The 25,792-nt window shown below is 42.5% G+C and overlaps 1 protein-coding gene across 1 annotated transcript; it reads right to left on the reverse strand.

The window, feature by feature from the left end:
* Nucleotides 1-356: 356 nt before the first annotated feature.
* On the reverse strand, nucleotides 357-23,877 carry LOC115196909 (anoctamin-10). The gene is made up of 13 exons (XM_029757925.1): nucleotides 23,660-23,877; nucleotides 12,182-12,387; nucleotides 11,611-11,784; nucleotides 6,682-6,822; nucleotides 5,931-6,050; nucleotides 3,931-4,563; nucleotides 3,610-3,665; nucleotides 3,167-3,241; nucleotides 2,758-2,922; nucleotides 2,417-2,608; nucleotides 2,039-2,176; nucleotides 1,592-1,708; nucleotides 357-1,482 (listed from the first exon to the last, which is right to left on the reverse strand). The coding sequence occupies exons 2-13, from the start codon at nucleotides 12,381-12,383 to the stop codon at nucleotides 1,474-1,476; spliced, it is 2,022 nt and encodes a 673-aa protein (XP_029613785.1). The 5' UTR covers nucleotides 12,384-12,387; nucleotides 23,660-23,877; the 3' UTR covers nucleotides 357-1,473.
* Between the last annotated feature and the right edge of the window lie 1,915 nt (nucleotides 23,878-25,792).

A 25,792-nucleotide genomic window follows, 5' to 3' on the forward strand; every position in this document is an offset into this window, starting at 1 on the left:
CTACCTGCGCTGCTGATGAGGTAACATTGTAAACACTATCCTATGGATACCCGCTATGCCGTTAGATAGAAAGCGGTGTGAATTATCTTGCGCTTACTAGATGATTTTAAGTGACAAGCCATTCAAACCAGCCTTCCTGATTGAACCTTGTAAACTACATACAATATGTTGTTTTGACCACACCCCTAAAGTAGGTGTTACCCCAGAAATGAGTGACCTCACTCATATTATCATAGAACCAGGGTTACGTAACCTTGCATTTTTCTCTTTTAGCAGGTCAAATGATAGAAATGCACAAATGAAACTTCGTTTTTTTCCAACTAGAGCAAGAAAAAGAAATAGCCTACAGTCAAGAGTGATGATTTGGGATGTTTATTTTATTTGGCTGAACATAACCATCTCCACTCATCCAACACAGCATCTCTTCTATATCTTCCATTTTAAAAGATACAAATGAATATAGTATGTATTCCAAAATCAAGTTAATCATTAATCCTTATGTTTTAACATTTGTAAAATCTTAAAATAATTTATAATTTGATCTTAGTAGGTTTGTAATGTGTGTGAAGCGTACAATGTAACACTCATGATGTGAAAGTACGTAAACCACTGTGGAAATATAAAAAATATATATATAGCAAATTAAAAACTTGCATAGTATGTGCCACACACAAAGTCCAAAGTTACCCAGTATTTCAAGAAATCTCAGACACCTAAGCTGAAGCTGCAAAGCTACATTGAAACAATGAACAACGCACCTAGTTTCTCTTCAGTCCCTGGCCCCTGCCTTTATTATCTAACATGACTTATAAAAGCAAAGCAGGTTCAGAATTAAAACCTGAGTTTCTGCATCAGCTGAGATTGCACCAAACAGATGCTAACAACACTTCCTACCTTAATATGGCGGTCTATTTAAGCTGACCAGGTTCTGCTCACACATCCTCTGCTGCCGTTTGCTGCTACTGCTAGTATGCATTTTTTTCTTGCTACACACCACCACCCCAACCTCCACCACCACCCCAACCTCCACCACCACCAAAACCTCCACCACCCCAACCTCCACCTGTTTGGTTCTGTTTTCCTTCCTGCAGGTGGATTGGTATAGTAAACCGTGCTCACTGCGTGTAGTTATTTTGTTATCTATTGACGCTTTGCTCTGACAGTGAGCTACCCTGACGGAGCAGAGCCTATTGCCAAGACATATTGTATTGTTCATATTCTCTAATAAATGGTTAAACGAATACCTGGTGTTTCCTTTCTGAACTGTATTTATGCCCGGAGAGGGAGTCCTCCAGAGGGAGATACTGAGAGAGCTTCTCAGACTGGCTGGCTCCAGGGTTTAGGCTCACAGGCCAAACAGATGTGTCTTTATATCCTCCTGTCTGCCCTCGTTATGGCAGCTGACTCTAATGAGCCCCCTAGTCCAGACCACCACTTGAAGGGCAACAGGACACTCACTCTCCCACAGGGGCTTCATAGCTTCTGTAGGAGTCAAAAGGAGATGTTTGATTGTCAGATGCCAGGTTGTTCCAGTAACTGGCAGAAATGTTCTATATTATTAGTGATTTATTCTTGATTAGATCATTCTTACCTGCTGCCCTAGAGCTTGCATAGAGTTAAACTCGATTTGTTCCCTCTTGATTCTGACCCAGTCAGGCTCATCTGGGATCATAAAGGCTAGAATCATCTTGACCAGGATCAGGACATGCTGACAAACACATTTTAGTCATTTAGCAGATGCTCTTATCCAGAGCAACTTAAAGGAGCAATTAGGGTTACGTGCCTTGCTCAAGGGCACATTGGAAGATTTTTCACCTAGTCCGCTCGGGGATTCAGACCAGCAACCTGTCGGTTACTGGCTCAATGCTCTTAACCACTAGACTACCTGCTACCCTCACCTATGTTGGTTGGGCAGATGATGACACTGTAACATTCTGTAAGTAAGACAATTGTTATGAGCCATGTACTGTTATGAACAAGATACTGTACCTCCACCAGGAAGGCTCCCCAAACCTAACTCCCCTCCCTCATACTGTACCTCGACCAGGATAGCGAAGAGTATGATGTTCTTTCCGCTGATCCCTCCCTCCAGACAGAACTCCTGGACGCGAGGGGACAGCAGTAGCAGCCAGCAGTTAGACATGACTGAGACAAAGCCCAGAACCTCAAACGCTGTCTGAAACATACACAGGCATACAATAATATGGTTACAGGCACATACAAGGACAGGAGCAAATACATGCAAATGTACACAGGGACATAGATGGGCACTGATTAGGAAATAATATTAACCACTACACGTTGCTCACATCTATTTATTTTCCAGATTTAGCTTCATAACACATTTCTGTCTGCATTAAAAGGCCCTCTCTGTTTGTTCAAATTCTCACATTCCCTCGCCCAAAACCCTCCTGACCTGCCACACCCCCATATTGGACACTGGTGCAGAGAATGGCTTGCGGAACAGTTTGCAGAACTTGTAGGCATCCCCTCGAATCTCTGTGATGTTGTTGAGGAGCAGGAGGACGGCGGTGAGCGGGTACACACAGGAGAACAGACTCAAATACCCAAACTGCAGCAGCAATTCAATGTACTCCGCAAACAGGCCCTGAAACGTAGCAACAGACGCAATAACACCAAAACAAATATACACCAAACATACAGTACATTTGCAAATACACCCAACCCTGATTCTACCCCCTAAGGCACAGATGCAAAGAAACCAAGGCAGACGTGCACAACGAAGGATGGACTTACTGGAAAAGGGGGAAGGCTTCTCTGGGCTCTGAGTTTGTCCATCTCTAGGTCGTCCTCCTGCTCTTTCTTATGGGGAGCACTGAGGAAGCGGTCGACCATAAACGGCACCACCACCTCTGTACACTGGTTCATCAGCTGGTTCCCAATTAGCATAGAGGCAAGCCTCTGTGCAAAAATCAATAGTAAACAAACATAAATAGTTACATACTGTATACGCACATATACACACACACTGTCTGGGATCAATTACTACAGCCAGTGCACAGAGAGAACGTGATCTGTTCTGTTGTAGAGCTCAAGAAAACAACCTATTTGAGACCCATCTACCCTTTAAAATGAGGTATTTCCACATTGTATAACTTTTCCTCCGGCCACAGACAAACAGTGCTGCCCAGCTGAAATGTTTTACCTTGCGTAGCAGTGGTAGGTCCTGTTTGTAAAAGGCAATGTGGAAGAGCACAGCAAAGTTGTTGAAGAAAGTAAACTGAAAATGAGAAAGGGAGATGTTGGCTTCAATTAATATCTCTGGAGGCATGAATACAGATCCTGTATCTGATTTGCCTCCCACATCTGCTTATAAAGAAACAGCTGATACTATCTGCACAGTACTCTTATCTGTAGCTCTGCACCATTTTTTTACATTTGTCATTTACCAGAAGCTCCTATCCAGAGCAACTTACAGGCTAAATGCCTTGCTCAAGGGCACAACAGATGTAGCACTTAGTCGGCTCTGGGATTCGATCCAGCTACCTTTCGTTTACTGGCCCAACACTTTTAACAGCTATGCTACCTTTCTCCTGGGAGGAGGAGGAGGATGATAGACTGACAGATGGGGAAGGAAGACTGACTGACCAGGAGGACTTTGGTGGTATGATGGTTCTGGAAGGAGGACTCTTCTCGGTGGTTTTCTATGAGGGGAAATCAGACAGATTTTCAGTGGACTTATCACTTATCACACACAAACTGTGATCCTTTGCATCCAACTGCATTCTCTATTATTCTATGAATCTGCTCTTTGGTGAACTTAGCTCTGTGTTCCCAAACATTCTAACCCCTACTGCAATTATTCATCAACCTCACACTTATATTCGCTCTCCCTCTTCTCTAACCCCTTCTATCATCTCTTCCCTATCTAACTCATCTCCCTCCCCAGTGCCCAGTGCCCTCTCTCACCCCACTCGGTGAGTTGCATGGCCACAGCGTGGTACACATTCCCCAGCATGTTGGTGTAGACAATGTGGGCCATGGAGGGCAGGTAGAGCAGAGCTCCAGAGAACAGGGAGCCGCTGTCCTGATGGAAGCCCTGTACCAGGGCCTCTCCGCGGTAGAAACCTGTCATCCCCAGCACAACCAGTCCCATGAACAGCCCCACTAGGGGCAACGACACCAGGCCCACACGCAGCTGCCTCTGCCACTCCGGGAACAGGGGCTCCAGACGGCCTGTTTCAGGGTTGAGCCCCAGGGTGCCTTGGAAGCCGGGGCGGGGCCCGGCGAAGCGCTCGGCCAGGTTCAGTGTGCCCCAGCGGTGGGAGAGGGAGGAGCTCCGGCGCTTCCACAATTCGATGAACAGTGTGGACCACAGCATGCTGAATACAGCCTGTACCATGTGACCGCTGACCGAGGGGCCATCGTCGTCATCCTCCATCACCCCCTCCACGGCCTGCTCCTTCACCACCCCACCACCTCCAGGCAGTAGAAAGGTCAGGACCAGGCCCAGGAAGGCAGGGGGAACCAGGGCCCAGGTGTAGAAGTCTAGAAAACTGAAGTAAAATGCCACGGTGCTTCCAAAATATGATTGTATTGCATCTGCACAGGAAGAGAGCGAACATTAGCAGGACAAAGGAGTAAATGTGTGTGTTAGAGCTGGGCGATATGGATAAAAATCCATATCACAATAAATTGACATATTTTTGGCGATAATGATAAATCATCAATAAAAAACATCCGGGAGGGGCTAGGAGATATGGGCAAAAAGTAATATCGCGAATGTAACTATTTTGCCCAATAACAACAATGTACAACAATAATACAAAAATGTCAATGGACAGTTACTTTACATTAGTGATATGGCACTAGACAACTTGTCAGTGCCAAGTAAAACAACTGAGATGGTAGCAGATGATTAAAACAGTAAGCTATTTCATCTAACATATCCAGGAAATGCATGATTTGAGATTTTGATGTGCAACCTGTCAAAATTCTTCAGAGAATTTGACAACATCTTTGCATATTGGCCTCATGGCTGTATTCTTCACCACCTGAGGAAGTGGGAACTCAAAACACTTAGCTAGATTGCTAACTCTAAATATGATATTGTTGCTATATAGCCATGTAGGCTCAGTAAATGTAGTCTAATGTCCTACAAAAACCTTTCCCCGCTATGCCTAAGCTATAGTTCCACTTGTAAAGTGGTGCCATGAACTCAATGTTAAGAGGTGAGAAATACATGATCTACTCACAGAAAGCTGTGACTCTCTTTTCTGTAACTAGAACAATACGAGTTGCTTTGAAAACTGTACATAATATACTAACAATGACCCAATAAATACTCAATCTAAAAAATATTGATTCTTCATCTACTATAGTCCCACAACATTTCTATGTATTATATTTAAAGGGTTTTAAAATGTTTAAATGTATAAGTTGAAAGGTTTCTGGTTTGCTCAGTTAATTTATTCAATTTCTTTATTGCTCTGAATTGAAATTTTCTTTTGCCTATTTCTCTTTTCTGTCTGGATAACGCATAGATGGTGGACAATCTATTCCTAGTATTCACGGAATGTCTGTCTCTTACCAACTGAATACCGTTGTGAATAGAACTTGGCCGTTTTAAATGATGTATATTATGAAATAAAATAAGCATGTTTTTTCCAATTATCTTGTCGATTGATGACCTCACAGTGGGGCGATGGGAATGAGAGTCAGCAGCCAACAGCAAAACAGGGACAGGCAGATACTTTCATAGCAAGAATAAACATAATGCATAGACTATTGCTGTTGACCAAATAATGTTTTTAGCACCATCTACAGGAACGTTGTGTAGCAAAATCACCGACATAGGAGGAAGGCAGTTTCTGTGTCTGTCATTTTTGGTTTATCATCCCAGCTCTAGTGTGTGGGTGAATACAGTATGTAACTATTTTGTGTTTGCTTTACTGTATGTTGTTGTTTACCGAGAGGCTGTCCCCATATCTGCTTCTTAGAGTACCACCTTCTGCCGAGGTCATTCAGTCTCTGCTGGTCATGTAGAGGGAAGATGTCCTTTATCACTCCTGCCCTCACCAGCTTCTGACCTACAGCACAGAGAAGGACAGATGAGCTACTAACATTGTTACACATACAGGAGGTAACATAGCCAGAAGCTTGGCAGCATACGTAAGGGACAGTGCAGATCACAGAGCAGTGAGAGAGGACCGGAGAGAGCACTGAAATAATCAGCCAGAGGTGGTGCTCTGCTCTGCTGCAGAACAGCTTAGCTAAGCAAGATCATGACCAGAGGACAGAACATGCTGAGGTAAACAGAATAGCACACATGCGCACAAACAATACTACTCATATTACAGAGCAAGTGATAAAGCTTCATATGATACCAACTTTTGCTTCGTAGCACCTACTTTGCAGCAAATTGTGGAGTCTTAATGGAGGCCTGGGTAAGGCCAAATGTCACAAATATTCCAACTTCAATTAATACTTTCTCAATTATGCATTAAGATACAAATGTCAAGTACATGTCAACAATCCTTCCTATTGTAGGACCTTTCTATGGATAATATTTAGTGAAAATACCCCAAATCATAGTCCTTTTTTGATCTAGTTTCCTGAGGAATCACCCAACATCCCCATTTATAGTATATCACTCTATTCACATACCTAAACACACACACACACACACACACACACACACACACACACGTAAAGACTCACAGATATTCTCCCAGGCCTCCAGGACCCCCGGAGCCTCTGGGACTCCAGGGATTCTCTGCTTCTTCTGGGCCTGTAGAGAGTCCAGCTCATTCTTGACTATGTACTGACGCTCCGCTAGCGTCAGGAACTCCTGCATGTCATCTGGTAACACAGAGGACAGGCGTCAATCAAGACTAATAATAATCAGAATAATCAGAGACTGAATAAATATATACACACACACACACACACACACACAGCTCTGGAAAAAAATAAGTGACCACTGCAAAATTATTATTTTACTATTTATAGGTATGTGTTGTTCGGGTAAAATGAAACATTTTGTTATAGTCTATAAACTACTGACAACATTTCTCCCAAATTCCAAATAAAAATATTGTCAGTGAGCATTTATTTGCATAAAATGACAATTGGTCAAAATAACAAAAAATATGCAGTGTTGTCAGACCTCAAATAACGCAAAGAAAATAAGTTCATATTCATTTTTAAACAACACAATACTAATGTTTTAACTTATTTCAGAAATCAATATTTGGTGGAATAACCCTGACTTTCAATCACAGCTTTCATGCGTCTTGGCATGCTCTCTGACCAGTCTTTCACATTGATGTTGGGTGACTTTATGCCACTTCTGGCGCAAAAATTCAAGCAGCTTGGCTTTGTTTGATGGCTTGTGACCATCCATCTTCCTCTTGATCACATTCCAGAGGTTTTCAATGGGGTTCAGGTCTGGAGATTGGGCTGGCCACGACAGGGTCTTGATTTGGTGGTCCACCATCCACTCCTTGATTGACCTGGCTGTGTGGCATGGAGCATTGTCCTGCTGGAAAAAACAATCCTCAGAGTTGGGGAACATTGTCAGAGCAGAAGGAAGCAAGTTTTCTTCCAGGACAACCTTGTACGTGGCTTGATTCATGCGTGGGTGCGAGACCTGGAGAGGCCTACAAGTCACAGTGTCTCGCACTCACTGCAAAGAAAAAGACATATCTCAAATTGGCCAATAAAAAGAAAAGATTAAGATGTGCAAAAGAACACACACTGGACAGAGGAACTCTGCCTAGAAGGCCAGCATCCCGGAGTCACCTCTTCACTGTTGACGTTGAGACTGGTGTTTTGCAGGTACTACTTAATGAAGCTGCCAGTTGAAAACTTGAGAGGCACATGTTCCTCAAACTTGACACTCTAATGTACTTGTCCTCTCGCTCAGTTGTGCACTGGGGCCTCCCACTCTTTCTATTCTGGTTAGAGCCAGTTTGCGCTGTTATGTGAAGGGAGTAGCACACAGCGTTGTATGAGATCTTCAGTTTCTTGGCAATTTCTCGCATGGAATAGCCTTGATTTCTCAGAACAAGAATAGACTGGCGAGTTTCAGAAGAAAGTTATTTGTTTCTGGCCATTTTGAGCCTGTAATTGAACCCACAAATGCTGATGCTCCAGATACTCAACTAGTCTAAAGAAGGCCAGTTTTATTGCTTCTTTAACCAGAACAACCGTTTTCAGCTGTGCTAACATAATTGCAAAATGGTTTTCTAATGATCAATTAGCCTTTTTAAAATTATAAACTTGGATTAGCTAACACAACGTGCCATTGGAACACAGGAGTGATGGTTGCTGATAATGGGCCTCTGTACGCCTATGTAGATATTCCATAAAAGATCTTCCGTTTCCTGCTACAATAGTCATTTACAACATTAACAATGTCTACACTGTATTTCTGATCAATTTGATGTTATTTTAATGGACATTTCTAAGTGACCCCAAAATGTTGAACGTGTGTGTGTGTGTGTGTGTGTGTGTGTGTGTGTGTGTGTGTGTGTGTGTGTGTGTATATACAGTTGAAGTCGGAAGTTTACATACACCTTAGCAAAATACATTTAAACTCAGTTTTTCACAATTCCTGACATTTAATCCTAGTAAAAATTCCCTGTCTTAGGTCAGTTAGGATCACCACTTTATTTTAAGAATGTGAAATGTCAGAATAATAGTAGAGAGAATGATTTATTTCAGCTTTTATTTCTTTCATCACATTCCCAGTGGGTCAGAAGTTTACATACACTCAATTAGTATTTGGTAGCATTGCCTTTAAATTGTTGAACTTGGGTCAAAAGTTTCAGGTAGCTTCCCACAATAAGTTGGGTGAATTTTGGCCCATTCCTCCTGACAGAGCTGGTGTAAATGAGTCAGATTTGTAGGCCTCCTTGCTTGCAAACACTTTTTCAGTTCTGCGCACAAATTTTCGTTAGGATTGAGGTCAGGGCTTTGTGATGGCCACTCCAATATCTTGACTTTGTTGTCCTTAAGCCATTTTGCCACAACATTGGATGCTTGTAATTATACTTCAGTTTTCCATAGTAACATCTGACAAAACTATCTAAAGACACTGAGGCAGCAGACTTTGTGAAAATTAATATTTGTGTCATTCTCAACTTTTGGCCACGACTGTAGATATGTGTATATATATTTATGGACATGTTGTAGAACAATAGTGAAGACATCAAACTATGAAATAACACATATGGAATCATGTAGTAACCAAAAAAGTGTTAAACAAATCAAAATATATTTCAGATTCTTCAATGTAGCCACCCTTTGCCTTGATGACAGCTTTTCATACTCTTGGCATTCTCTCAACCAACTTCACCTGGAATGCTTTCTACAGCTCCACCATCGAGAGCATCCTGACTGGTTGCATCACTGCCTGGTACGGCAACTGCTCGGCCTCCAACCGCAAAGGCACTACAGAGGGTAGTGTGTACGGCCCAGTACATCACAGGGGCTAAGCTGCTTGTCATCCAGGACCTCTACACCAGGTGGTGTCAGCCCTAAAAATTGTCGAAGACTCCAGCCACCCCAGTCATAGACTGTTCTCTCTGCTACCGCATGGCAAGCGGTACCAGAGTGCCAAGTCTAGGACCAAAAGGCTTCTCAACAGCTTTTACCCCCAAGCCATAAGACTCCTGAACAGGTAATCAAATGGCTACCTGGACTATTTGCATTGGTTTCCCCCCCTGCAACCCCTCTTTTACGCTGCTGCTACTCTGTTTATCATCTATGCGTAGTCACTTTAACTATACATTCATATACATATTACCTCAATTAGCCCGACTAACCGTTGCCCCCACACATTGGCTACCCGGACTATCTGTATTGTGTCCCGCCAACCCCTCTTTTACGCTGATGCTACTCTGTTTATCATATATGCATAGTCACTTTAACTATACCTACATGTACATATTGCCTCAATTAGCCCGACTGTTAGCCTCGCTACTGTTATTTTCAGTCTTTTTACTGTTATTTCTTTACTTATCTTTTGTTCACCTAATACCTATTTTTTTACTTAAAAATTGCACTGTTGGTTAGGGCCTGTAAGTAAGCATTTCACTGTAAGGTCTACACCTGTTGTATTCGGCGCACGTGACAAATAAACTTTGATTTGAATGCATTTCAGTTAACAGGTGTGCCTTGTTAAAAGTTAATTTGTGGAATTTCTTTCCTTCTTAATGCGTTTGAGACAATCAGCTGTGTTGTGACAAGGTAGAGGTGGTATACAGAAGGTAGGGGTGGTATACAGAAGATAGCCCTATTTGGTAAAAGACCAAGTCCATAGTATGGCAAGAACAGCTCAAATAAGCAAAGAGAAACGACAGTCCATCATTACTTTAAGGCATGAAGGTCAGTCAATACGGAAAATTTCAAGAACTGAAAGTTTCTTCAAGTGCAGTTGCAAAAACCATCAAGTGTTATGATGAAACTGGCTCTCATGAGGACCGCCACAGGAAAGGAAGACCCAGAGTTACCTCTGCTGCAGAGAATAAGTTCTTTAGAGTTACCAGCCTCAGAAATTTCTGCCTAAATAATTGCTTCACAGAGTTCAAGTAACAGACACATCTCAACATCAACTGTTCAGAGGAGACTGTGTGAATCAGGCCTTCATGGTCGAAATGCTGCAAAGAAACCACTACTAAAGGACACCAAAGGACATCATGTTTCTTGGGCCAAGAAACACGAGCAATGGACATTAGACCGGGGGATCTGTCCTTTTGTTCTGATGCGTCCAAATTTGAGATTTTTGGTTCCAACCGCCATGTCTTTGTGAGACGCAGAGTAGGTGAACGGATGATCTCTGCATGTGTGGTTTTCACCTTGAAGCATGGAGGAGGTGTGATGGTGCTTTGCTGGTGACACTGTGATTTATTTAGAATTCAAGGCATGCTTAACCAGCATGGCTACCACAGCATTCTGCAGCGATACACCATCTGATTTGCACATAGTAGGACTATCATTTGTTTTTTAAAGGGAAAATGTCCCAACGCACCTCCAGGCTGTGTAAGGGCTATTTGACCAAGAAGGAGAGTGAATAAGAACTGCATCAGATGACCTGGCCTCCACAATCCCCCGACCTCAACCCAATTGAGATGGTTTGGGATGAGTTGGACTGCAGAGTAAAGGAAAAGCAGCCAATGAGTGCTCAGCATATATGGGAACTCCTTCAAGACAGTTGGAAAAGCATTCCAGGTGAAGCTGGTTGAGAGAATGCCAAGACTGTGCAAAGCTGTCATCAAGGCAAAGGGTGGCTAAGAATCTGAGATATAAAATATATTTAGATTTGTTTAACACTTTTTTTGGTTACTACGTGTTATTTCATAGTTGTGATGACTTCACTATTATTCTACAATGTAGAAAATAGTAAAAATAAGGAAAACCTTGAATGAGTAGGTGTCCGAATTTTTGATTGGTAATTATATATATTTACATTTAATATGTAATTTGGGCTACATTACCACTCTTACAACAGTGAATATCTGTGTATCTATTCCTACAGAAGGTGTATTGGGTACTGAAGATCTACACAAGTTCAATTACTTGGTATTAACTGCTGTTACTGTTAATATCCCTCTACCTTTCCCCTAACATTACCTACGTTCTTACCAACATTGCTGAAGTTGTCTCTGTCGTGGTAGGAGAAAGCAACCATGTCTTCATTGTGGTATTTCTTACACAGACCCAGATCCTCTGTGGCTTTGAGGAATGTGCAGCGAGGAGCAGACACCACGATCACATCCCCACACTCATCCTCTCCAGGGTGGGCCAGCAAAGCTGCTCCTAGTCCAGTGAGGAGGAGAGAGGGTCAACTTCAATACTTCTGCCTCTACTGCAGTGATCTTAGAGGGTGTATATGCTTTTGTTCAGCCCAGTACTTAATGACACAGCTAATTTAGCTAATAAACTAAGATGCCCGCGCACTGATGAATGCCCCCGCAGTTGTATTGTGCAACACTTTGAGTCAAAAGTCTTTGTCAGGCTTAAACCACATGCATAAAGCATTCACTGGATGAGGGTACACTACTTTTAAACTCTTGATTCAATAAGCTAATCATCAAGCCCAGGGGAATTAATTGTATCAGATGTGTTAATAGCACTCAGCAGGACCAAAACAAGCGACACAGATGGAAGTGCAGTTAGACCTCGGCTCTGCCGACAACCCGATATGACCTCTCACCTCCATGTCTCTTTGAAGCTTCAATCAGGGAGATGAGCCACCTCTTGGTGACAGGCTGGACGTTGTCTGACAGCTGGATGAGGACCAGGGACTCCACCTGCTTAGACACGCAGCAGGGACAGCTGACCTGCGTCCATGAGTCCTGGGGCAGGACCTTGGTCTGTATCTGGACAGAGCCTTTATCATCCAGCGACATCATCATGTCCCTGTGGAGAGGCAATGTGAGGAAGACAAGGAGTTTTACTGTATCTGTTAAACACTCTGTAATCCACACATTTACAAGGGTCGTTCCACCTCAAAAAGGCACAAGAAAGAGGATTTTGACACCCACCATCTCAGATTGTTCTGAAATGGTTTCGGTAGTTACAAATAGATAAGACGAGCATTCCTGCAACATTATTTGGATGAAATATAATTTGATCTGAGAAATTAAACTAATAGATTGCACTTCAATTGGCCATTTTAATTTATAGTATTCATATAATATTCAATAAATATAGTACCCAACATCCAATTTGGACCAAACTTCTTCCTACCAATGAGTGTTTAGATATAGGTTTGCCAGTGGGTATCTGTAATGGTAGACTCAGTAATTCCAGTTTAGTCTATCGTTTTTCTGATGTGATCAATTATTCCTTCAGATTTAATCGTACTTAATTATCCATTGTCTCCTGGCCACAGAACAATTAGCAAAAAATATTTGATATCGCTACTGTCACACATTACATTCATCCTAGGTACTGTACTATCAACTGGCATGCTAAATTAGGCAGCTGTAGATGTGAGGGGGAAAACAAATATATTTATATTATCTATAAAGATGATAAAAAGGCCATTAGGTAGCTAGCTAGCTTAAACACAATAGAATTATGATCAGGATGTCTGGTCTAGTCTCTGTTTCACTGCATCTTAACTAAGCCTGTTGGATGAGCTAGCTAGCTAGGTTGAAACTGCTGAGGGAGAGCTAACTCCCAACATCAGCCTAGTTCATCAATGTAGCTAGCTAATGAGTTTAGATAGGAAAAACTATATTTGCTAGTTATATTTTTTTTAAAGACTTGCTACTGACTATTAACTCGTTTGGCAAAAAGTGTTCATCTAGTTCCCCTGAATGTTTATTGATGAATTGGTAACGGAAAAAGTAGCGAAGAGGCTGTTGTTTTGGTGTACTCTAGCTGATAAAGAATAGGCTTGTACATGTACACATTAGTGTTTCATTAATTAACTCAGTTGGACTGAATAGGCACATTTTTATTCGTGTTTTTGCAATTCATGTGAAGGGAGTAAGATCACTAGAAAGGAGCATGCTGACAGACCAGGAAGAAAGCTGTTGTTGCACAGCAAAGGTATTACAGTCAATGCTTATGAACTTAATATGGTGTGTGAATTACTCATTTATATCATTGGCACTAACAAAAGGTTTGGATTATTCAGCAACATGAGCAGTAAATGCTAACACGGCTTTGGTGATGAAAGGTGATGTCACGGAGGTGACTGTATCTATAGAAGCTGACCCCATACATTGCATTATATGGCCAGAACCTAATTCACCTGGTATCGGTTTTACCCAGACAAATATATGGTGTGTATCTCTTTGGCACATTCTTCTTTGAGGTTTATTGGCAGACTACACTCATAAGGTGTATTGCCGCCACCTACTGTACAGGATAGTAAAAAATCCCCCCCCCCCCCAAAAGAAAATATGTTGTCAATGAACAACAACTAACAAAATTCACGCAACTACTGTGTGGGGGGAACCTCTTTGTTCAGTACTCCCTGTAACATTTCACCTGTAAAGTCCTGGAGATCCAGAAATCTATTTGCCACCTTCACAATGATGTCCAGCTTCTTGGATTTTTTAAAATTAGTTTTGCTAGTATCACTTGCGCCATAAACGCAACAATGTCCACCTTCGCTGTTAGTGTGTCGGGATCCTTCTCCTGCATGGCAGACTGTGGGACATCCACTACTATCTCTACTCACTCCTTTAGCTATTTTCACTGCCTCACATAGGAGACCTGCTGGAAAGCTTTGATCCTAGCTACTGCGACCTCCTTATAGGGCACTCCGGGAACGTGATTCCCATCACAATTACAGCAACATGCTTCATCTGACTCTTTAACTACGACATATTTATTCCATCGACAAACACTTGCCAGATGTCCAAACTTTTTACAACTGTAACACTGCAGCGGCTTCTGTACATATGGTCTCACCGAATATCTCACATACCCAAATCGGGAGAACCACTTCATCAAACGACAGTAAAACCGATAGGCTCTGCTCCTTTCCATCTATCGTTTGATTTAAGTGTTGTCTACCACTCCTGGCATGTTATCCCTAAACCACACAGCCTCTATGTCCAACGAGCTACCAGAGATGACACCTTTTTAACCGGTGCCCTACTCTGAAAATCATAGCGTTCCACTACATACGTCGACAACTTGTAGCACCACAGAGCTCTCCTTTCGCGCTTTTGACACACTCAAAAATCATACCGCTCCTGGTTACTCTGACCGATTCCACTTTACCCAATTAGTCCTTCACCATCTTTAAGACCGCAAACGTGTCACCCAAAAAAACCATCCTTGCTCGTGAATCGCTCTCCAACCATAAACTGCTCTTCCTTTCCAACTGTAGACCTTTTTACTCCCCTCTTCTTCACCATCGTCTACTCATTCTCACCAACTGTCTCGCGCCAACAGAATCGCATAATGCTTCCGCCATTGATCTCTTTCCCCTGTTTATCACGGGAGTAATTAATTGAAGCGTCACTGATCTGGACCTGGGAGTTGCTTGCACCTGTTCTTTATTTAAAGTGAACGCCAGAAGTAGCACACTGAGAACGCGTGCTGTTGCTGGAGCAGACCAACCAGTTTCCATTTATGGAAATTGGGAGGGTGAACGCATGACCCTTCCCAAAGCTAAGTACCTCTCTATAGTTCATTCCCAACATTTCACCTGATAGCAATGCCTGCCGACATTCTCTACTGTTTTGTGTGCTATGCACTCGTTGATGCCAGTGTACCTATTGTGAATCGGGTTGAACCAGAAAGGAGGCCTTTTGGGATACTGGAAGGTTGAAACACGTTTACCCTTCCCCTAAATGTGACTTTCATGGCCTCCCGAGTGGCGCAGCGGTCTAAAGGCACTGCATCTTAGTGCAAGAGGCATCACTACAGTCCCTGGTTCAAGTCCAGGCTGAACACATCCGGCCGTGATTGGGAGTCCCATAGAGCAGCGCACAATTGGCCCAGCGTTGGCCGGTGTAGGCCGTCATTGTAAATAAGAATTTGTTCTTAACGGACTTGCCTAGTTAACGTTTATATTTTTATTTAAGTAGCCTACCCCTCTCATTTAATCCGCACCAGTATATACTCCCAACCGGAGCCTGTTTTCGCTTTGCCATTATGGGCTATTGTGTGTAGATTGAGGGAAAACAATGATTTAATCCATTTTAGAATAAGGCTGTAATGTAACAAAATGTGGAAAAAGTGAAGAGGTCTGAATACTTTCCGAATCCACTGTATTATGTGGCTGTCCATGGTTCTGTTTTCGGTGTGTGTGTGAAAGTAGAAAAAACATGTTGACTCACCCTACTTGTAGAGAAATGCCAATGCCATTCTGCTTTCTTTCATGTTGATGAAACAGTCTATGGCTGTCATACAGTACATGCTTTTAGTGTTTGTTGTCCTAGGCTACCTGGCTAAAAAGCTTGCTCGCTAGCCTAACTTCCTTTCATAGGCAACGATGAGCCAGCTAGTTAACGTTAGCCTACTACATCTAGGTATATATTGAACTCCCATCCTTTAAGGCCAGGGGCACAATGTATGAATTTATGGTTGGATCAGAATCGATGTTATAATCATTGGCCGGTACGCCAAATTAAGTAAAATCACAAGTCCAAATCCCTATCTTCATCCATGGCTAATTTAGGAAAGGAACAATTTTAGCCACCGGAGGACAACCACACAACAAGATGCAACAATTCAGGTTTGTTTCTGTCAATTATGTCTTGCTCTTGATGTGGTGATTGATGTGAAGCCAAATCCAAACTGGCTTCCCTTGATACTTTTTATTTATTTTTTGTAATTCTTTTTGGTGCACCAGGACCATTTAAAGTTGAGCTCACGCAGTTTAGCTCAATGCTGATTGGCTATTATTTTATTCTTATTTTATCAAGCGAGGCCAAACGCTCGCTGGCTTCCCTTGCATAGGGGCAACAATGTCATACTCTTTTTGACCAGACAGTACCAAAAAGATGGGCTACACATAGAGGGGTGTCGTTTCGCTCGCTCTGATGCTTTCTCCAGGTGAGATACTTTTGTGTATAGAGTGTATGTGGACACCCCTTCAAATTAGTGGATTAGGCTATTTCAGCCACACCTGTTGCTGACAGGTGTATGAAATCGAGCACCAAGCCATGCAATCTCCATTTTCATGGTTTGGGCTAGGCCCCTTAGTACCAGTGAAGGGAAATCTTAACACTACAGTATACAATGACATTCTAGACGATTCTGTGTTTCCAACTTTGTGACAACAGTTTGGGGAAGGCCCTTTCCTGTTTCAGCATGACAATGCCCCCATGCACAAACTGAGGTTCATACAGAAATGGTTTGTCAAGATTGGTGTGGAAGAACTTGACTGGCCTGCACAGAGTCCTGACCTCAACCCCATCGAACACCTTTGGGATGAATTGGAACGCCCACTGCGAACCAGGCTTAATCGCCCAACATCAGTGCCCGACCTCACTAATGCTCTGTGGCTGAATGGAAGCAAGTCCTCAAGCAATGTTCCAACATCTAGTGGAAAGCCTTCCCAGAAGAGTGGATGCTGTTATAGCAGCAAAGGGGGAACCAACTCCATAGGTTTACTTACAAATGTGTGCATAACATGGTGTTTTATGTAGGCTACACTTCCAATGAAGTAGCCTCATAGGCCTATGCTTATTATCTTGTCAATGTAGGTCATGGATTGTGTGAAGGATTGCCGTGTCCTTTCGAGATCAAGGGCTGCCCTCAAAACCGTGTCATGGACCTTGCCAGGGGGGCAAAGCCCCATCTGAGTCAGCTAATTGTACGTTCCATTATTATAACCTAACAGACAACCGGTCTAGCCACTAGCCTCTGTCTAAGGTGAACTAGTGGTAGCCTAAGTTAGCTTAATAACTTAAACAAATAGCCTATAACGGAGACGATGCCCCTGTTTTGGGATAACCTATGCATCCTTCATTCCTCCCATCCTTGAAGACTCATAGATGGCTAGTTTATTTCACTTTTGTATATTATCTACTTCACTTGCTTTGGCAACGTTTCCCATGCCAATATCGCCCCTTGAATTGAAATTGAATAGTGAAGGAGATATTATGCTAGGCTACCAACCAAGTTATGTCAGATAAGTGATTTATTTATAGCCTATATAGCTTATCATAATTGATCTAATAGGCTGATATTTAGATCAATGATTATTTCGAGAAAGGGAGAATGCCTCCATTAATATATTCAAACAGTGCCTTGGATTAGCTGGTTGGTGCATGCAAGAGTCGCCCTTGAGTTACACCTCCTCCCACATCCACTTGCCCACTAACGTACGACTAGCCTACAGGTTGGGGCACTCAATCTAGCGGGCTGCTATAGTTTTGTAATGAGTGCAAAATAGCGGTGTAGTAGCGAATTTGGAAAGCCGCTTGACATGGGACATACACACGCATAGCCCCCGATCTCCAGGATACCAAGATCCTTTGTTTCATTGGGTGAGCTAACGTTACCTACTAGCCTATTGTCATTAGAAGAATAGTTGCCATAAGGGCGAAATACTACTGTTAATAAAGCCCCATGGATAAAGTCGTTAAATTTCCATTATGCACAGATTTTTGCAAGGTGTTCGCTTCGGCTACGCAGCGAATTCGGAGGGCAGACTGACAGGGACTCAACCCCAAAATCTCTTCGCATTCAGTTAAAGTGCACATAATGTTTTTGTTTGTGCTCACAACGTACCATGGCCTTTAGAGTGTATGCCTATAATCTGAAATGGACAGTTATTAGATTGATGCGCAGTGACACATGTTTGAACTAGTGTATTAGTTCACTAGATTGATAGCCGTGTTTGTTTTGCCCCAGTTTTTTTTACCGCCCACACACAACCTGCCGTCTCTACCTATGTATGTAACCACGGTTCCTCCTTTTTTATTTTTTTTTTAATTTTTTTTTAAAACCTATATTTAACTAGGCAAGTCAGTTAAGAACAAACTCTTATTTTCAATGACAGCCTAGGAACAGTGGGTTAACTGCCTGTTCAAGGGCAGAATGACAGATTTGTACCTTGTCAGCTCAGGGATTCGAACTTGCAACCTTTCGCTAACTAGTCCAACGAACCACTAGGCTACCCTGCCGCCTCGCTCCTTCTGAAAATAATCTGTGGCGCAACCTTTTCCAGGTCCTAATACTTATAATAATATGGTTATTATATGCTAAAAGAGCAAGGATTTCCTTCTTACTAAAGCCAATTCTAAAGTATACAGTAGTTTCATCAGGGCATCTAACACACAGCAACACGGAGTCAGGGAGACACTTATCCAAATCTCTAAATTCATCTTGAAACATAACGGAGACTTTATTCTCGAAGTATTGTCACTTTATTCTTGAAATGTCGTTGCTTTATTTACAATTTACTTTAGACTTTATTCTCGAAATATTGCCACTTTTTGAAGTACTATTATGCAAAAAATAATAATCCAAGTATCACCACCTATGGCTGTTTATTTTATTTTTTTCTTCACTTGGCCCTAAAATTCTTCTGTAGCATAGACATTTAAAATTGCTAAAGAAAAGTAAAAAATATATTGTAGTAAATAGATTTGGAAAATTATTTGTAACCATAATTTAGCAGAGATAGTTTCACTTGACACAATCAAAGTTGGTTATAAATATACAGTGCCTAGAGAATGTCTAAACCCCCCTTGGATTTCTTCACATTTTATTGATACAAAGTGGGACTAAAATTGATTTAATTGTAATTTTCTGTCAATGATTTACACAAAATAGTCTGTCAAAGTGTTGGTACACATGCATGTTTTGGAATATTTTTACTCTATATATTTTTGTTATTTTCTCTCTGTCATTTAGGTCAGTATTGTGGAGTAACTACAATGTTGTTGATCCATCCTTGGTTTTCTCCCATCACAGCCATTGAACTCTGTAGCTGTTCTAAAATCCCCAATGACCTCATGGTGACATCCCTAAGCAGTTTCCTTCCTGTCCTGCAGCTCAGTTCAGAAGGACGACTGCATCTTTGATATGTGTGAGTACTTTAATACATCAACCACAGTATAATTTTTAACTTGACCATTCTTAAAGATGCATTGAATGTCTGATTTTATTATTTTTACCTATATACCAATCACTGCACTGGCTTTCGAAAAGCTCCCTGGTCTTTGTAGTTGAATCTGTGCTTGAAATTCAACACTCGACTGAGGGACCTTAAAGATGTATGCATGGGGGACAGAGGAAGGGGTAGTCCTTCAAAAATCATGTCAACCTCTATTTCACACAGAGTCCAAATAACGAACTATGTGATTTGTTAAGCCACATTTTACTTCTGAAATAATTTAGGCTTACCTAAACAAAGGGGTTGAATACTTATGCAAAGTCCAGACTTTCTATAGGCACTGTAAGTCTATTCACACAGTCATTGTTTGAATTTCGATATCACAAACAGTTGTTATAAGCATTTTTAGGCAGTGGTGGCCCGCCCATTAGTTGCCCCACTTGTGATTGGGAAAAAATGTATATTGTTCAAAACAAGCTGTTCAGTTACCCACTACTAAGTGATTATACTGCCCCTCCCCCCCACACACACACAAATTGTCACAGCTATTTACACAATAGTTCGCTCCCATTCCAATTTCTGTCTAACTTGGAAATAAACTCAGCATAAAAGAAATGTTCCTTTTTCAGGACCCTGTCTTTCAAAGATAATTCATACAAATAACTATACAGATCTTCATTGTAAAGGGTTTAAACACTGTTTCCCATGCTTGTTCAATGAACCATAAACAATTAATGAACATGCAACTGTGGAACAGTCGTTAAGACACTAACAGCTTACAGACGGTAGGCAATTAAGGTCACAGTTATGGAAACTTAGGACACTAAAGAGGCCTTTCTACTGACTCTGAAAAACACCAAAAGAAAGATGCCCAGGGTCCCTGCTCATCTGCGTGAACGTGCCTTAGGGATGCTGCAAGGAGGCATGAGGACTGCAGATGTGGCCAGGGCAATAAATTGCCATGTCCGTACTGTGAGACGCCTAAGACAGCGCTACAGGGAGACAGGACGGACAGCTGATTGTCCTCGCAGTGGCAGACCACGTGTAACAACACCTGCACAGGATCGGTACATCCGAACATCACACCTGTGGGACAGGTACAGGATGGCAACAACAACTGCCCGAGTTACACCAGGAACGCACAATCCCTCCAGTGCTCAGGCTGTCCACAATAAGCTGAGAGAGGCTAGGCTGAGAGGCTGGACTGAGGGCTTGTAGGCCTGTTGTAAGGCAGGTCCTCACCAGACATCACCGGCAACAACGTCACCTTTGGGCACAAACCCACCGTTGCTGGACCAGACAGGACTGGCAAAAAGTGCTCTTCACTGACGAGTCACGGTTTTGTCTCACCAGGGGTGATGGTCAGATTCACATTTATCGTTGAAGGAATGAGCGTTACACCGAGGCCTGTACTCTGGAGCGGGATTGATTTGGAGGTGGAGGGTCCGTCATGGTCTGGGGTGGTGTGTCACAGCATCATTGGACTGAGCTTGTTGTCATTGCAGGCAATCTCAATGCTGTGCATTACAGGGAAGACATCCTTCCTGCAGGCTCATCCTGACATGGCCCTCCAGCATGACAATGCCATCAGCCATACTGCTTGTTCTGTGCGTGATTTCCTGCAAGATAGGAATGTCAGTGTTCTGCCATGGCCAACGAAGAGCCCGGATCTCAATCCCATTGAGCACGTCTGGGACCTGCTGGATCGGAGGGTGAGGGCTGGGGCCACTCCCCCCAGAAATGTCTGGGAACTTGCAGGTGCCTTGGTGGAAGAGTGGGGTAACATTTCACAGCGAGAACTGGCAAATCTGGTGCAGTCCATGAGGAAGAGATGAACTGCAGTACTTAATGCAGCTGGTGGCCACACCAGATACTTACTGTTACTTTTGATTTTGACCCCCTCTTTGTTCAGGAACACATTATTCCATTTCTGTTAGTCACTAATAAACACAATTGTCAGTGAGAGGACATTTCTTTTTTTTGCTGAGTTTATGAAGTTATTTCAGAATGGAAGTTAACTGGCTAGCGCATCATGCTTTGTGACATTGTTAGATCATGTATTTTTACTTATTGCATAAGCATGCTTGTTGCGTTATCCCTAGTGCACTTATTCATTCATGGTATAATGGTATAATCTAATCTGTTCAAAACAGTGGCAGCAGGTGTAGGAGTGGTCATTGTTTTTTTTTTACATGTTAGTGAAATAGATGTATTTATGCTCTTGTTCAAATGCACAGATCGCTTTATATATCTTCTCCAAGAAACTACTGGTAGTTTGAAAACTTGGCATCATATTTCTGTCATGCTGCTTTGTTGACAACTCCAACCCTTCCCCCCACCCCTCACCCCCAGACTATTCAGCAGCTGCAGCCACTGGTTTTACTAGGAGGTTATTTTCCCCCCCTGCCTTTCCTTCACCAGTTGGCTGCCATCTGACAATGGCCCATAGAAACAACACCTAAACTATATCAACTAATTTCCTACAAAGGCATATAATAACAGATGTAGCCTAAAGAAAGACAAGCTTAAATTGACAGTAGTCTGATGGGTGACAATATTATCAATTGCCTTGTAGCCTCTGCCGAGTCCCCAACAACTGGAAAGCGAGTTTGCGCTTTTTGGATGTTAAGGCGACACTCCATCTTAACTCCTCCTCTACATTTACTGGATCGGTTAAACAGTGCACAAAAGAACCTCTTGTTGTTGTCAAGACCAGTATGTAGAGGATCTAGTTTCGGCCATTTCTTTTACGCCTGCTACACTAGGTTAATTGCCTAGTGAAAGAAGAGATTGCAGCGCAGAGTGGGTAATTGACAAAAGGGAGCGGGTTTACCAAAAATAAACTTTTAGAAATCATCCTTCATGCAGTTAAGGCATTTTTATTTCATAACCTATCGGAAAGAGCGGGTTCAACGGTTTCTAAAACACATACATTTGCCCAAAAAATGTAAATGAAGGCATGGCCTCTATTTCAAAATATCACTTTTGCAGAATATTACAGCCGCTATTCAATGCGTTCTACATTTGAGCACATATCCGTAGTGTGTGTGTTTGTGGCTGTGTTCAGGACCCCTGAACAGGCCCCACCTTGATTGCGGCAGCATAGCCATAGGCTACTAAGCACAGACTACTAACATAATTCAACTTAAAGTATGATATTCTGTTCTTTTGAAATAAAATGTACATATTTTTTAAACGTTTATAAAGACCTGCCTAATCAAAATAATGTTGACTTTCTTTGTAGGTGTATAACACTTGAATTGTGGTGTTTTGTTTTTACATATAGTGAGTACTTTTGCCCTCAATTCGTACAAGACATGGACTCTCCCGTGTTGACTCCAATGCTTCCCACAGTTGTCAAGTTGGCTGGATGTCCTTTGGATGGTGGATCCTTCTTGATACACACAGGAAACTGTTGAGCGTGAAAAACCCAGCAGTGTTGCAGTTCTTGACACAAACTGGTGCACCTGGCACCTACTACAATACACCGTTCAAAGGCACTTCAATCTTTTATCTTTCCCATTCACCCTCTGAATGGCACACATTCTCAATTGTGAACATACACAATCCATGTCTCAATTGTCTGAAGTCTTAAAAATCCTTCTATAACATGTCTCCTCCCCTTCATCTACACTGATTGAAGTGGATTTAACAAGGGACATCTATAAGGGATCATAGCTTTCACCTGGATTCACATGGTCAGTCTGTCATGGAAAGAGCAGGTGTTCTTAATGTTTTCTATCTTCAGTGTACAATATAAAACAAACTTTACCTCAGTGCCTACCTGCTCTAAAAAGTTGGGTAAACAATACTTTCCTGTGGATATTTTGTCTCAAGTTTCAAGCAGCTGAAGGACAAATTGCACAGACAACCGGTAGAGTAAGTTTAAATGTATTTTTTTTTTTTTAAACATTCTGGCTTGTAAGAAACATTTACACGATTTTGCAAGCATTAGTTTCAGGCTGAATATAACAATTTTGTATTATAGCCTGATTAATCAGACTCGCAGTATTTGAACAGACAAGCAACTTCCTCTTAGCTCTGCCTCTGTATACATAGATACAACATGTAACGTCACGGCCAAGGAAAATGAAAGATAGAGAAGGGAGTGGGTAGGGAAAGAATAATAGTGAATGAGGGGCTGTACAGTACCTGACAATGTGCTGAGGTTTAGGTCAATAGGCGTATGCGGATGTCCGGCCCACACCCCCTCCGATGTGATGTTTTAATACACACAATGTGGTCCTGAAATCAAGGTGGGGCCTGTTCTGGGGTCCTGAACACAGCCACAAACACACACACTACGGATATGTCCTTGCAGATGGGTGAGTCGGAGTTGCAGGACAGGAATGCAGTGAAACTTCTACCTCCCTTCAGGGTGTGGAGCTCCCTGACTGGCACCTCCCAGCTCTGCCTCTGTCTGTCTGCAACTCTGGGTCCTACTGTCCGACAGAGTAGAGGACTGCATTCCCACATGATTCTCGCAGTAGTCAGATACACAGCATTGGGATGACCATTTTTTCTTTGTCCTGACGATTACTTGGAAACACAATAACAAACAATTTTGGATTGACCAATGTAGATATTTTCAAATACATGCAACTTAGAAGTTTTATATCACAAAATGTTGATTTTAAATATTTTGGACATCAGAGTAATCTTATTTGATTTAGAAAAGGATATTCAAATGATAGGTAAACTATACAAAACCTTGCAGAGCCTATCCAACTGACAATCTCTTAGGAAAAAAATAAGCTATTGGAACCAAGACTCAAAAAGAACTGATTGGCACAAGATGGAGGGAATGTTGGAACATAACTAATGAAATGACAGTCAACGAATATATACGCTTAATCCAGTACAAACTAATGTATAGAAAGACACAATTCACAAATTCTTCAGCACAACGGTAGACTCATGTCTTAAGTGTAAAACTAACAATAACTCAATCCTTGCCTTCTGGGAATGTTATAAAGTCCAAAAGTTATGTGCGACGTTAGAAAGTTGGCTGTCAGAAGTATTACAATGTAAATTTACTTTTAATCCGTCTGTCTGCATGTTTCAAGACATGGTATATGAGGGTGCAGTGAGATACCCGATTGGCTGGACGATACTTTTCTCGTCAATCATCTTGGGGGAAAAAGTATACTTAAACTGGAAATGAACCAATCCTACGTCATTAACACAACGGAATGGTCAAATGCTTTATCTAAATGTTGAAAGTGCATTGGCGACGGAGAGAAAGAAAATGGTGCAGTTTGAGGCCATGTGGCGGAAAGTGATTGGGGAGCTCGAGATAGGGCTATGGGCAGGTGTGATGTAGTTGATATTTATGTTGTTTGTATGTGGATATTTTGTGTTTAAAAAAAAAATAGATTATTTGGAAATGGTTGTCTTTCTGTTTTGTATGCGTTAGCCTATGTAATGCAGACTATTAAACGCACATCTTTATCGCACAATTCACACTATCATCATTCACTGCTTGAAGTTCAGTAGCCTTCCGCTCCTCTGCTAGTCGGGCATGCGAGATCCGAGATCAAGCGTGCATAAGCCCATGTGTGGTCTCATTTAGAGTAATTTTCTTGCATAATGCAACTTACTACATTCTGATAACCAGGTGGCGAATGGCATCTCTGCATGTCTGGCAGACATATCAGTGTGGATGACGGATCACCACCTCAAGCTGAACCTCGGCAAGACGGAGCTGCTCTTCCTCCCGGGGAAGGACTGCCCGTTCCATGATCTCGCCATCACGGTTGACAACTCCATTGTGTCCTCCTCCCAGAGTGCTAAGAACCTTGGCGTGACCCTGGACAACACCCTGTCGTTCTCCACTAACATCAAGGCGGTGACCCGATCCTGTAGGTTCATGCCCTACAACATTCGCAGAGTACGACCCTGCCTCACACAGGAAGCGGCGCAGGTCCTAATCCAGGCACTTGTCATCTCCCGTCTGGATTACTGCAACTCGCTGTTGGCTGGGCTCCCTGCCTGTGCCATTAAACCCCTACAACTCATCCAGAACGCCGCAGCCCGTCTGGTGTTCAACCTTCCCAAGTTCTCTCACGTCACCCCGCTCCTCCGCTCTCTCCACTGGCTTCCAGTTGAAGCTCGCATCTGCTACAAGACCATGGTGCTTGACCACGGAGCTGTGAGGGGAACGGCACCTCCGTACCTTCAGGCTCTGATCAGGCCCTACACCCAAACAAGGGCACTGCGTTCATCCACCTCTGGCCTGCTGGCCCCCCTACCTCTGCGGAAGCACAGTTCCCGCTCAGCCCAGTC

Source organism: Salmo trutta, chromosome 7 (assembly GCF_901001165.1).
Source record: "Salmo trutta chromosome 7, fSalTru1.1, whole genome shotgun sequence".
Classification (NCBI taxonomy): Eukaryota; Metazoa; Chordata; class Actinopteri; order Salmoniformes; family Salmonidae; genus Salmo; species Salmo trutta.

Coding starts and splice junctions, on each gene's coding strand:
- LOC115196909 (XM_029757925.1), bottom strand. CDS start 12,383: ATGATGATGTCGCTGGATGATAAAGGCTCTGTCCAGATACAGACCAAG. Junction 6,823..11,610: donor AGACAACTTCAGCAATGTTG/GTAAGAACGTAG, acceptor CTGTGTTACCAG/ATGACATGCAGGAGTTCCTG. Junction 3,666..3,930: donor CATGCAACTCACCGAGTGGG/GTGAGAGAGGGC, acceptor TTCCCCTCATAG/AAAACCACCGAGAAGAGTCC.